The following is an 11,289-nucleotide window of genomic DNA, read 5'->3' as shown; positions in this document are numbered from 1 at the left end:
TGGTCAGGGAGGCTTCCACAAGGCCTACAGCAACATTAAAGGAACTGCAGGAATTTCTGACAAGTACTGGCTGTGTGCTACATGTGACAACAATCTCCCGTATTCTTCATATGAATGGGCTATGGGGTAGGGTGGCAAGATGGAAGCCTTTTCTTACAAAGAAAAACTTCCAAGCCCAGCTGAAGTTTGCAAAAACAATCATCAAGTCTCCCCAAACCATGGGAAAATGTGTTATGGTTTGATGAAACCAAGGTTGAACTTTTTGGCCATAATTCCAAAAGGTATGTTTGGCATAAAAACAACACTGCACATCACCCAAAGAACACCATACCCACAGTGAAGAATGGTGGTGGCAGCATCATACTTTGGGGCTGTTTTTCTTCAGCAGGAAGAAAAGGCAGGGGCAGGGGCCTTAGTCAGAATTATGAACAGTTCCAAATACCAGGCAATTTTGGGACAAAACCTTCAGGCATCCATTAGAAAGATGAAGATGAAGAGGAAGTTCACCTTTTAGCACGACAACGACCCAAAGCACATATCCAAATCCACATAAGATGGCTTCACCAGAAGAATATTAACGTTTAGGGAATGGCCCAGCCAGAGCCCAGACCTGAATCCAATTGAACATCTGTGGGGTGATCTGAAGAGGGCTGTGCACAGGAGATGTCCTCGCAATCTGACAGATTTGGAGCACTTTTGCAAAGAAGAGTGGGCAAATATTGCCACATCAAGATGTGTCATGCTAATAGACTCCTACCCAAAAAGACTGAGTGCAGTAATACAATCAAAATGTGCTTCAACAAAGTATTAGTTTAAGGGTGTGCACACTTATGCAACCAGGTTATTTTTAAAAAAAATTTCCAACTCAAAGATTTAATTTTGTTTTTCATTTGAATTGTTCATATTATAGGTCACATTAAAGATGGAAATAGTTCTGACATGATTTATCTTTGTCTCATTCTTTTACATGACAAGGACCTGGCATTTGAACAGGGGTGTGTAGACTTCTCATATCCACTGTACATAGCTAGGTCCAGAGCAGGGATGGGTGAAACATGGATTAATGTAAACACACAAAAAATCCTCTGTTCTGTCAAAATACTGTTGGAATAGTAGAATACATCATGTACATTTTCAAAAATTGGTTGTGCATCTGCAGTTTTTAACGGTTTTTCTGGCATTTTCACTATTTAACAGACTTGAGATGCTAAATATGTCTATGCTTTAGCAAGATATCTAGATTTCTATGGATTTTTTGTCACTCACATTAACTAAAATTGCAATAATTTATCTTCACTCTGTTGTAAAAGTTTCTGATCAAACTGCACAATTCAAATCCCTATCATAGCAAAATAGCATGGGAGCCGATACACATTAGATAATATCTTCATCACATGGCAAAAATGTTTCTTTAAATTTGATAGATTTAATCCCTATGTCAAAATAAGTGCAATGGCTTAAATATATAAAAATTGTAAAATGTAATGTTTAGCATTTTTTCCACACTGCTATGGCTTTTGGCTTTTATTTTGAAGTTTTACTCATTACGATCACCTAGACTAGTGACGTGATAACAACAAAAACGAAATTGTAACAAGCAACATGCTTTGCATTCGGTTTGGGACCCCTTTGACAACGAATATTCAGTACCAGGAAATGCTTTGATTGTTGTCCTCAAGTTTTGTACGAATTTAAAAGACACCGATGATCTCAGTCTAACTTCACCATGATGTCAGGCTTATCAATTTTGTCATTGGTGATATTTATTGTGTCTCATGGATACTATGTCGGAGCAAGTGTCAGTTCTAGTCCTGAGGCGGATTTTCATTCCGTAATTCTGAATGTGGACCTCTCTGGAGTATTCAAGAGAGTGAACGAACGTTTTTTGTCTGTGGCCATAGATGCGAGTATAGTTGCTGAAGAGAAGTTCATTTACCTTTTAACGTGAGTATGAGCTGTACCAATGTTGGCAGTTTACATGTGTTCCTACAATGTTCATACAATTGTCTCTAAAATACGTAAGTCATTGTATTCTATTTGGCTTAACAGAAAATAATTGAAAAACGTTTCCTGCAAACGCAATTTAATGTTATTTAGCCGCGGTCGAGTTCTGATTCTTTCTGAAAGGTGCTATACTCGGGTTATATTTTGCTTTATTGTAATGTCCATAATACAGAATCTTTCAGCCCCATCTTACTGCCTGGAATGGTGTTTTCTGTAGCAGGGCCAATGCCTGTTTTCCGCCCTACCACCCAGAATGTATTTTTGGTTGTGATGTCTGGCTTTGAGGCAGCCCCTCTGTATGTTAGGTGCAATAAACAATCCTGGCCCCAACTGAATACAAAATAAAAATTGACATAGGCTAGTTAACACAATTTTATTTGAATGAGAATACTTGCTCTAATAGTATAGATAATCATGTCAATAACTATATCGCGGTGACGTAATTTTTAGTTTTTACAGCACTTGAAATGTGTTGGATTAAACCCGACGTTGAAAATCACCGTTATATTATGGGAAGTGTTTAATAAAGAATGAAGCATTTGTAATTCCCCTATCCAAGCTTGCGGAAGAAATATAATGTCTGGCAGTTTTAAACAACTGAAGGCTACTGTAGGAACTCGCAAGACTTCACAGAAGGTAGAAGAGCCGATGATTGTTTTGTTGTCTAGAGTCTATTTAAACTTAGTCCTTTTTATATATGTGAATTATGCAACCAACATTTAGTTTCTTCGATGGAAGATATTGAAGAACATGTTTGAACTTGAACTTCTATTTACGAATGATAAAAAAAATCTCAAAAGCTTGGAAATTGTGGAGGTCATGTTTTCTCTGAGATGTTTTGGTGGAATGATTACACCCTAGCACAACAATTTAATGACATTCTATGAATACACAAAATGAAACCTCATTTCACCAGGTCTCCGAAGCTGAGGACGTTGGCAAGAGCTTTGACCCCGGCATTTCTAAGATTTGGAGGGACAACACAAGATTTCATGATCTTCAACCCTGCATTTCAGCTTTTCAATACGCACCACACAAACTCTGTTTTTGAACCAGGTGAATGTGTCAGAAATGGTCAGCTCAACTGCTGTGTCATATTACCACAGATAGTCACATTAATGAATGTCAAAAAAAGCTCTTGTGATGTGTGTGTGGTTTGATTGTGGTCATCTAATTCCTGTTTCGCAACATGGAGATTGAGAAAGCAATAAGTGTATTCATACAGTCACCAAGTGAGTTTGATGAGTTTGACAGAGACCTTCGGCCATCTGGTTTCTGATATCTGTTTGCTACTCTGTGGTCAGGGGATATATGTGAAAGGCTGGAGCTTCCTCCACTACTAGAGGAGAGGCTGAAGCAGGAATGGACTCTACAGAAAGTGCATCTTCAGAACGAGGACTTGCAGAAGAAGTACAGGAGCATAACATTCACAGGTGCTGTTACTGAGTAATTTGCAGCGTCTTATCAAGCTCACAACACATACAATACTGTACAAAACACACCATTTCAATTTAGTTCTAATTGTGTATTTTTATCTGACAGAGTATACAGTGGATCTGCTCTACTCCTTTACAAACTGCTCAGGATTAGACCTAATTTTTGGCCTCAATGAGCTGCTCAGGACTGCTGGCAACACCTGGGACAGCAGCAACGCCAGGGCTCTTCTACAGTACTGTGAATCCAAACAGTACAGCATGTCTTGGGAACTGGGCAATGGTAATTCTTTTTAGGCCATGGCTAAGAGATGTTTTTATTATTGCTTGAGACTGTTTACCACGCTAATGACATCACATCACTTTTCTCTGCTCTAATTGAGTAGGTAACCAGTTCGTACACCACACCTCCTTGTGTCTTATTGCTTACACATATCGCTTTTTCAGCATTCAGGATTCAAAGCACTTAGTTAATAATAAGCCATTGTTCGTTGGGGGGTAATGACAGAATTAGGAATTTCCACGTGCATGAAGTTGTTCTAAGGTTGGTAAGACAATACATAAATCCTGTCTTCCTTCAGAGCCAAACAGCTATGAGAAGAAAGCAGGAATCCGGGTGGACGGACACCAGCTTGGCCTGGATTTCGTTGAACTCCGAACAATTCTGCAGGAATCAAAACTTTACCATAACACTGGACTCTATGGACCAGACATTAGCCAGCCCCGAGCCCACAGGAGAGACTTATTGGAGGGGTGGGAGTTTGTACCTTTATGTTGCCTGTACATGAAACTTTCAATATAGTACTGTTTTATAATCCAAAGCATTGATAGCACAGTTCCTTGCTAACTAGTAAACGTTTGAAATGAGGACATTTTATTTACTTATGATACTACTATTTTATGACAACATCACCTGCATTTGTTATTTATTAAGGGTAAATATAACTTCCACTTTAGTGGTTGAGTAACTGCTGCCACTTTTCTTTGCCCAATACCGCTGTACAATACAGTCACAGCTGTTGATCTTCTACTCCACTTATGTGGCTTGACTTAAGCCTATCGCTCCGGTTGTAACCTAACTGTCACTCCTCCATTAAGTTTATCCAGTGGTCCTGGGGCTGCTTTGTGATTGTTATCCATAGATTATCTTTACTTAATCACCATTGATGCAGAGTATATTAAACAGTCCTAGCCTATTTCTTTTGTATAGGTTCCTGGAGAGTGGGGCAGAAGTAATTGATGCCTGCACTTGGCACCAGTAAGTTGAACTGTATCTCAGCGCATGTTAATTGGTTAGATGTCATGTGCTGCTGCTTCTAACTTTGACCTCCAGACGCATACACTTAACAAACACTGGGTAGTTTATGAGTGTGCTTTTGTGGTTGCACAATTGGCTTTACCACAAGGAAAAAAGAGGAACTGTAATAACTGTGCTTGCAATAACCATATTTTACATTTACAGTTTACACACTGTTTTTTTATCTGAAAATGTGTATGATATTTATCCTGATTCTGTTTGATATTTAGATACAACTCATCCTTAGTTACTCTGCCCTTCCTGTTAGTTATTACGTAAATGGAAGAGACACATCACTAGAAGATTTCCTAGACCCTGAGGTGCTCAACACATTGGCTCTGAAAACACAAGAAGTAATGGAGGTAATGAAGTAATAATTGGGTTATAAATGTGCTGTAAAGTTGTTATAATTCCATGAGGAAGTTGAATGGTTCTTCTGTGTCTTGTATCCTCAGACCGTTGAGCGGTTGTCCCCTGGGAAAAAGGTGTGGCTTGGAGAGACTAGTTCTGCCTTTGGAGGCGGGGCTCAAGGCCTGTCTGACACGTTTGTTGCTGGATTTATGTGAGTGTGTGCCTGTGTGTTAGGTTAGGTAGACAGTCCAAGTATCACCCCTCCCTGATATCATGTGATCATTTTCGTCTGCCTGACTCTTTGCAGCTTCAGAGCACAGGCAGCAATTGAGTCAATTAAAACGGAATGTCTAACCTCATGGAACGGTATCTGAGCTATTTGGGAATTTGGTTTTCATTGAATTTCCCGGTCACCTGCAAGCCCTGTTCTCATGATCATTCTTTAAACCATTCCCTGTTCCAGGAAGACTTAAATAGTTTACTCACATGCCAACTTTTCTTAATGAAAGGATTGCCACAAAATGTCTTGTGTCCCATGATAAGTCCAACATTGACTTAATCAATGTTCTCACAAAGGATGACATTATTTAATTATCCCTTGTTTTTTTTTCTAAATCAGATGATATTTTAATGAATCTCCTGAATATGAATGTCATAATGTCTTACAGTGCTGTAGGTTGTGTTGAATCATTGTTTAAATCAGATGATATTATAATGAATCTCCTGAATGTGCTGTATGTTGTGTAGGTGGCTGGATAAACTGGGCCTGGGTGCGAATCTTGGATTGGATGTTGTCATCAGGCAGGTTCTGATTGGATCTGGGACCTACCAGCTAGTAGATGATAACCTGGATCCACTTCCTGTAAGATTCATTTGTATTTATTATTCTCTTCTATCTTTTGAACAGAAATAAAAATCAAGTTTATCCAAAAATGATAACGATGTGTTACACATGGATTTTGTTGCTTTTTACATTGTAATTATCTTCTGTAATAGTAGAATGATGTCTCACATTATATTTAACCACCATGTTACCATCCAAACCGCAGTGAAATATCAAGCACAGGCTATTAAAAGTATGGGCATACTCTTATGGGTAAAATGTCTCCGTTTTGGAACCATTGTGTCAACATCAATGTTAATGCCAAAACTTTGGGGTTTTGACCCTAGAATTCACTGGAAGCTTCAACAGAATCTCAAAGGATGTTTTTTTTGGGGGCAGCCAAAACATTATTCATAAAATAAATAACCTTAATACTGAGCTATATTGTGCATTGAAGAAGTTGGGAAATTATTACTACCTATTTTCAAAGATCTGACACAACTCCCTTGCAAGAAAACTGCTCTGAGCGTTTTTCGAAAATGTTTGATTGGTTGGTGGACTGCCCTATTCAATTTAAAGGTTTTAATTCAAGGGTTTCAGTGTGGTTCAGATAGCCATTGCAAAATGTTAAGAGTACTTTATTAATATTTTCTTTGTCAGTAACCAATCATAATTAGATCAGACTGTATATTAATTTGTCTATTTGTCTTTATGGTTGTACGCTTTTTGCAGGATTACTGGCTGTCACTTTTATACAAGGGGCTTGTTGGACCTGAAGTGCTTCTTATAAAAGCCTCATCCAGAAAGACAAAAAGAGTACGGGTCTACCTGCACTGTACAAACAAGAAAAGGTATTCCAAAGTCCCTGTATATTTAAGAAATGAGTGAACAGCCTGTGATTGTGTGTGAGACCAATGTGTGCCCAACATCCTGCCTGCTCTCTATTCTAGCGCCAGCTACAGAAGGGGAGCAGTCACATTGTTCGCCCTGAATATGAGTAAGAGTCCTGCGATGATCACTCTGCCTGCTGCCCTCTCTAACAGCACTGCGGAGGCTTTCGTTCTACAGTCTGATCAACCCGGCAAGGAGGGCCTCTTCTCCAAGTAGTAACCTTCATTCCCATTGATGGGGCTACACCCTTGTGTTTTTTTGCTTGAACTTGTTTGCATAAGCTATTTTTCAGCATAAACTATTTGAGCGGGTCCTGCCTTGTAATATTGTCATTGTTAACATTGTCGAAGTAAACCAATAAGTGAGGTATGCTGTGATCCCCAGATCTGTGAAACTAAATGGAGATGTGCTGAAGATGGTGGATGATAGAACTCTTCCATCGCTCCAGGGAGCTCCTCTTCCTGCAGGAGAACATCTCAGACTCCCTGGTTATTCCTTTGCCTTCTATGTCCTCAGTGAGGCCCAGGCACTGGCTTGCCAATGAACACAACTGGAGAGGAGAATTTCAGAAGATGTCTAGATAAATTCAGATAAATAATAATTGACTATTGGACCAAACACTGCTGTATGTTTTTCCCAAAGACTGTAAACCAGGTGAATGTGAAGAAGGCATTTAGTAGTTTATTTTTTTATTTCATATTACATTTTTAACATATCCAAAGACTCTGAAGACAAGACTGTCTTGAATGAAATTGCTTTTCAGGAAACCCATCAATACGTGCATATAAAATGTTTTCTTTTTAAAGCCAAAACATTATTTACACTCAGGAAACTTGAATTTCTTCTGTCATTTCAAGTCAACTTTATAGTTTCATTGTGTAATTGTCTATTTTGCCACACTGGGATGTGACTTCATTATGTGTGAATACATTTGTACAAAATCTTTTTTGATGAGAAACTGTCGTTTTATTCTTGTTCAAAGTTGATGTATAATTGACTTTAGGTGCATGAAAACAGTTTCAAACACAGATTCTGATGGTAGCATCACCAGCGCCTGTCCTGTGTTGATGAGGCCTTCACAGATCCCTTACTCCTGTTCCTCCCCATGTGTGATGATGTAACAGAGGGATTTGTAGTCCAGGTTTCCTGCTGGGTCGATCTGTTTAACCTGAAAGGTCAGAGGGCAAGTTTTGTATGTGCGTCTTCATCGTGTGGATATCTGAATTACTGAGGTAATGGTTCTGATTGTCCAACAAAGGCTCATTTGTAGATTGTATGGACAGTATTGTTTTGGATTTTAATATTTAACATTCAAACAGTTTTATAATGTTCTGTGTATGTATCTTACCTCCTCAGCTGTGAATTTGTCTGCTTGGGTCATTAGTGTGAGCTCTAATCTGGAGGAAAAAAAACATTTGTGGATGATTACATTATCAGCATGTCTTTTTCAACTAAACTTTGCATCACAGGGTTATTAATTAGTATCAAACACAAATGACGTACTCGTCTTTGTGTGAAGTAGCCCTTGGCATCGGGATCAAACATTCTGAAGGCATTTAGAATGGTATCTTCTGGGTCGGTCCCATGCAGCTTCTCTCCAAATAGTTTGAGGAACATGGTGAAGTTGATGGGACCGGACCGCTGGCCTCTTTGAGCATGTCTTCTATATAAGTCATAAAATGTTGAATAACAGAATTCCCTTTAAAATCAGGGAAGGTCTTTTACACACCATGTCTATTGTTGCCAAAGTGATGTTCTTCCAGTGAATGTGCATAAGTGATTTGGGAGGAGACAGCAGGTGTCTGTAAAGTTGTCATGGATGTCATGTAGTAGGCCTCAGACAGGACCAGGCTGCTCAAATGGGGGCCGTCAGCCAGGCTAAAGGACTCCATACATGGGCGTGTTGTTAGGCAAGGCCCAGGGTTCTCCAGAGGCGTTTCTATAGTGTTTCTCAGTTCTAAATTGTGAAATTATTATTAAGTAACAACTTTTTACCTAACCCGTGTATGTGTCCTCTGGTAGGTTCTTGTAATTGTTATGATGGTCTTGTGTCGCAGCTGGTTGACTATTTGTGAAAAACATTCAGGCCTCTGAAGATTTTTATTACTAGGTGTCCAAAGTATGTGATGAGTTGGATGGCAATGGATTTGTGTTTCTTGAAATACATTCTCTTCGTCTTGTCCGCTGTGCGTGGCAGAAATGTGTGGGCTACTGTCTATCTAAAATATGTAATGTTTAAACTGTTAATCCTTCTGAGAAAAGCCATGTTGACAAAATGATGTCCATTTAAACTCAGCTGGCAGGGAAGACCTGGGGGGGAGCTGTAATTCACCATTGCCTCTTGCTGGTCCATTAATACTGGTCCATTAATACTGGTCCATTAATACTGGTCCATTAATACTGGTCCATTATTACTGGTCCATTAATACTGGTCCATTAATACTGGTCCATTAATACTGGTCCATTAATACTGGTCCATTAATGCTGGTCCATTAATGCTGGTCCATTAATGCTGGTCCATTAATGCTGGTCCATTAATACTGGTCCATTAATACTGGTCCATTAATACTGGTCCATTAATACTGGTCCATGCTAGACTTCTGGCTAAGTTGTTGTACCCTACATCCCTCATTGTTTCACAGTTCTTTATGTAAACTGACTGTACCATTGTATGAGACAATTAATATAAGAACGTTTTCTAACATATTATTTAAATTAAGTATAATCATTTTTTAAGCTCAGGACAAGAGGTATTTGAAGTGGCACAAATCCACATGGGAACTGATGGGTCTTGTACCATTCCAACATTGACATAAGCGGCAACAGCACGGTGTGGCCACTGGGTGGTGCTATAACGCTGGGAATAGCCTGTTAGTCCACAGCTGCTAAATGTGCAACTGTATAAGGTTTCAAAATGTTTTATTGGTCGGCTTTGATTGCATGCATGTTATAGCAAATGTTTCTGTTGCAAAATGCTTGTTTATTGGATCCTAAACAATGCAGTGGACTAAATAAACATCTAACGTAACGTCTTGAGAACAGTAAAACAAGGAAAAGCACAAAAAGTACAAATTAACAGATGAGGGTGCAGAAAGGCCTTTTATTTACCAGTCTGAGGGGCCTGGGGGGTAAATGTTTTTTTACTATGTCTCTTTCTGTCCCTGTTTTATGATAATCTAAAACCTTCCTTATCCGCTAGATGGTATCAACCTGAACAACCCTTGACTAGTGTATGAGGTCCGTGAGGATATTTGTGGTCTCTCTTGCAGGAGTAAATGTCCTGGAGGCCAGGCAGCATGCCAGCGATGGTGCACTGGGCTGACCTCACCACGTCAGGAGAGCCATACTGCCAGGGTAGTTTCCGTTCCTGACAGGCTGTCAGTCACAGTATTTCTTTTTCTCCATTTAGCCTCCATCCATTAAAAAAATATAGTAATTTACCTAAGTAATTTCATTAATGACTGATGGCTGTGAATTGACACTCGTAGTAACCATATAGTTCTGGAATTGTTCCTTCAGGGGATGCATTTTAATCTTGTCTAGTATTTCCTATTAACACCACATAGTGGCCCGCTTTGCAGCGCTGATTCATATACTTGCTATTCCTGCATTTAGCAGAGGGCTCATTGTGCAATGAGTAGGCCTTGATAGTGTGGTTTGAAAGTGGGAAAAGAGCACACAGAAGTAGAGCAGGCCAGACTCACACGGCCTCTGCCTCCTGGGGCATCATGAGGTCTGCTCGCCAATGAACACAAACACACTCTGTGGCCACAGCTCTAGACTGGCCCAGGGTCTCATTAGCCGGCGCCATCAGCCATTTACCAACAGTTCAGAGTACAGGTCACTGAAATGTGCTGATGCAGGTAAAACACTGGATTTCAGTTTATAAGTGGAGTCCATTAAAGGTGCATTATACAATTTGGGCAACTGCTACATTTGCGTATGCACATTTAATGAGATGCACCTTGAAACATCTTTCAGTCGTTTAGGCTACATGTTTGTTATCAAGCTATTTTGCTTTGAGACTGCTTTTAGAGAGTCTTAATCCTCTGGATGAGACGCTGGTAACAGATGTTTTTGCTGTGAGACCCATGCTGCGTCAGTACACGTCAACCAGAGACAGGAGCTTGGAACGCTGAACCACCACAGGCACCTGCAATAATGTCATTTGTTGCACTTTGTGCTTTATTGGACAGGGAAGTGAGGGAAGGTAGGGGAGATATCTTTTTGCTGAAAGAAGGCGATCGAATTTCAAACCACCATGCAGCAAAATCCTATATGTGAACCAGAGGCAGAGGCTTAGACCGCTGAACCGGAAGCCTAGCCAGAAATGTGTTGGTGGGAGGGCAGAAAGGTACTGAAATTGTATAATTACGTTTACCTGAAAAGCATAGACTACTACTGACATTTACGCTTGCACATAAACCATTTAACCCCTAATTTCACTGAGTGATTTTTCTTTGGTTTTACTATGTGCATGTATTGTCTTG

General features: G+C 39.7%; 1 protein-coding gene across 2 annotated transcripts; it reads left to right on the top strand.

The window, feature by feature from the left end:
* The first annotated feature begins 1,454 nt into the window (after positions 1-1,454).
* On the top strand, positions 1,455-7,742 carry hpse (heparanase). 2 transcript variants are annotated; one of them, XM_010877271.4, is made up of 12 exons: positions 1,455-1,944; positions 2,921-3,060; positions 3,309-3,437; positions 3,547-3,720; positions 4,019-4,190; positions 4,648-4,695; positions 5,003-5,096; positions 5,190-5,296; positions 5,833-5,947; positions 6,641-6,759; positions 6,859-7,011; positions 7,184-7,742. In XM_010877271.4, exons 1-12 carry the CDS (start codon positions 1,727-1,729, stop codon positions 7,341-7,343), a joined length of 1,629 nt encoding a protein of 542 aa, XP_010875573.2. In that variant the 5' UTR covers positions 1,455-1,726; the 3' UTR covers positions 7,344-7,742. The 2 variants fall into 2 exon arrangements, with proteins under 2 accessions (XP_010875573.2, XP_010875572.2); XM_010877270.5 differs by having other exon boundaries at positions 2,921-3,078.
* The last annotated feature ends 3,547 nt before the right edge of the window (positions 7,743-11,289 follow it).

Source organism: Esox lucius, chromosome 14, assembly GCF_011004845.1.
Source record: "Esox lucius isolate fEsoLuc1 chromosome 14, fEsoLuc1.pri, whole genome shotgun sequence".
NCBI classification, from domain to species: Eukaryota; Metazoa; Chordata; class Actinopteri; order Esociformes; family Esocidae; genus Esox; species Esox lucius.
Note: the sequence above shows the minus strand (reverse complement) of the source record. Positions and strands in the feature narration are given on the sequence as shown.

Excerpts from the sequence above, each read along its gene's own strand:
- hpse (XM_010877270.5), top strand. The coding sequence starts at position 1,727 with ATGATGTCAGGCTTATCAATTTTGTCATTGGTGATATTTATTGTGTCT. Across the intron at positions 4,191-4,647 it reads AGGAGAGACTTATTGGAGGG|GTTCCTGGAGAGTGGGGCAG; the intron begins GTGGGAGTTTGT and ends TCTTTTGTATAG. Across the intron at positions 5,097-5,189 it reads AAACACAAGAAGTAATGGAG|ACCGTTGAGCGGTTGTCCCC; the intron begins GTAATGAAGTAA and ends TTGTATCCTCAG.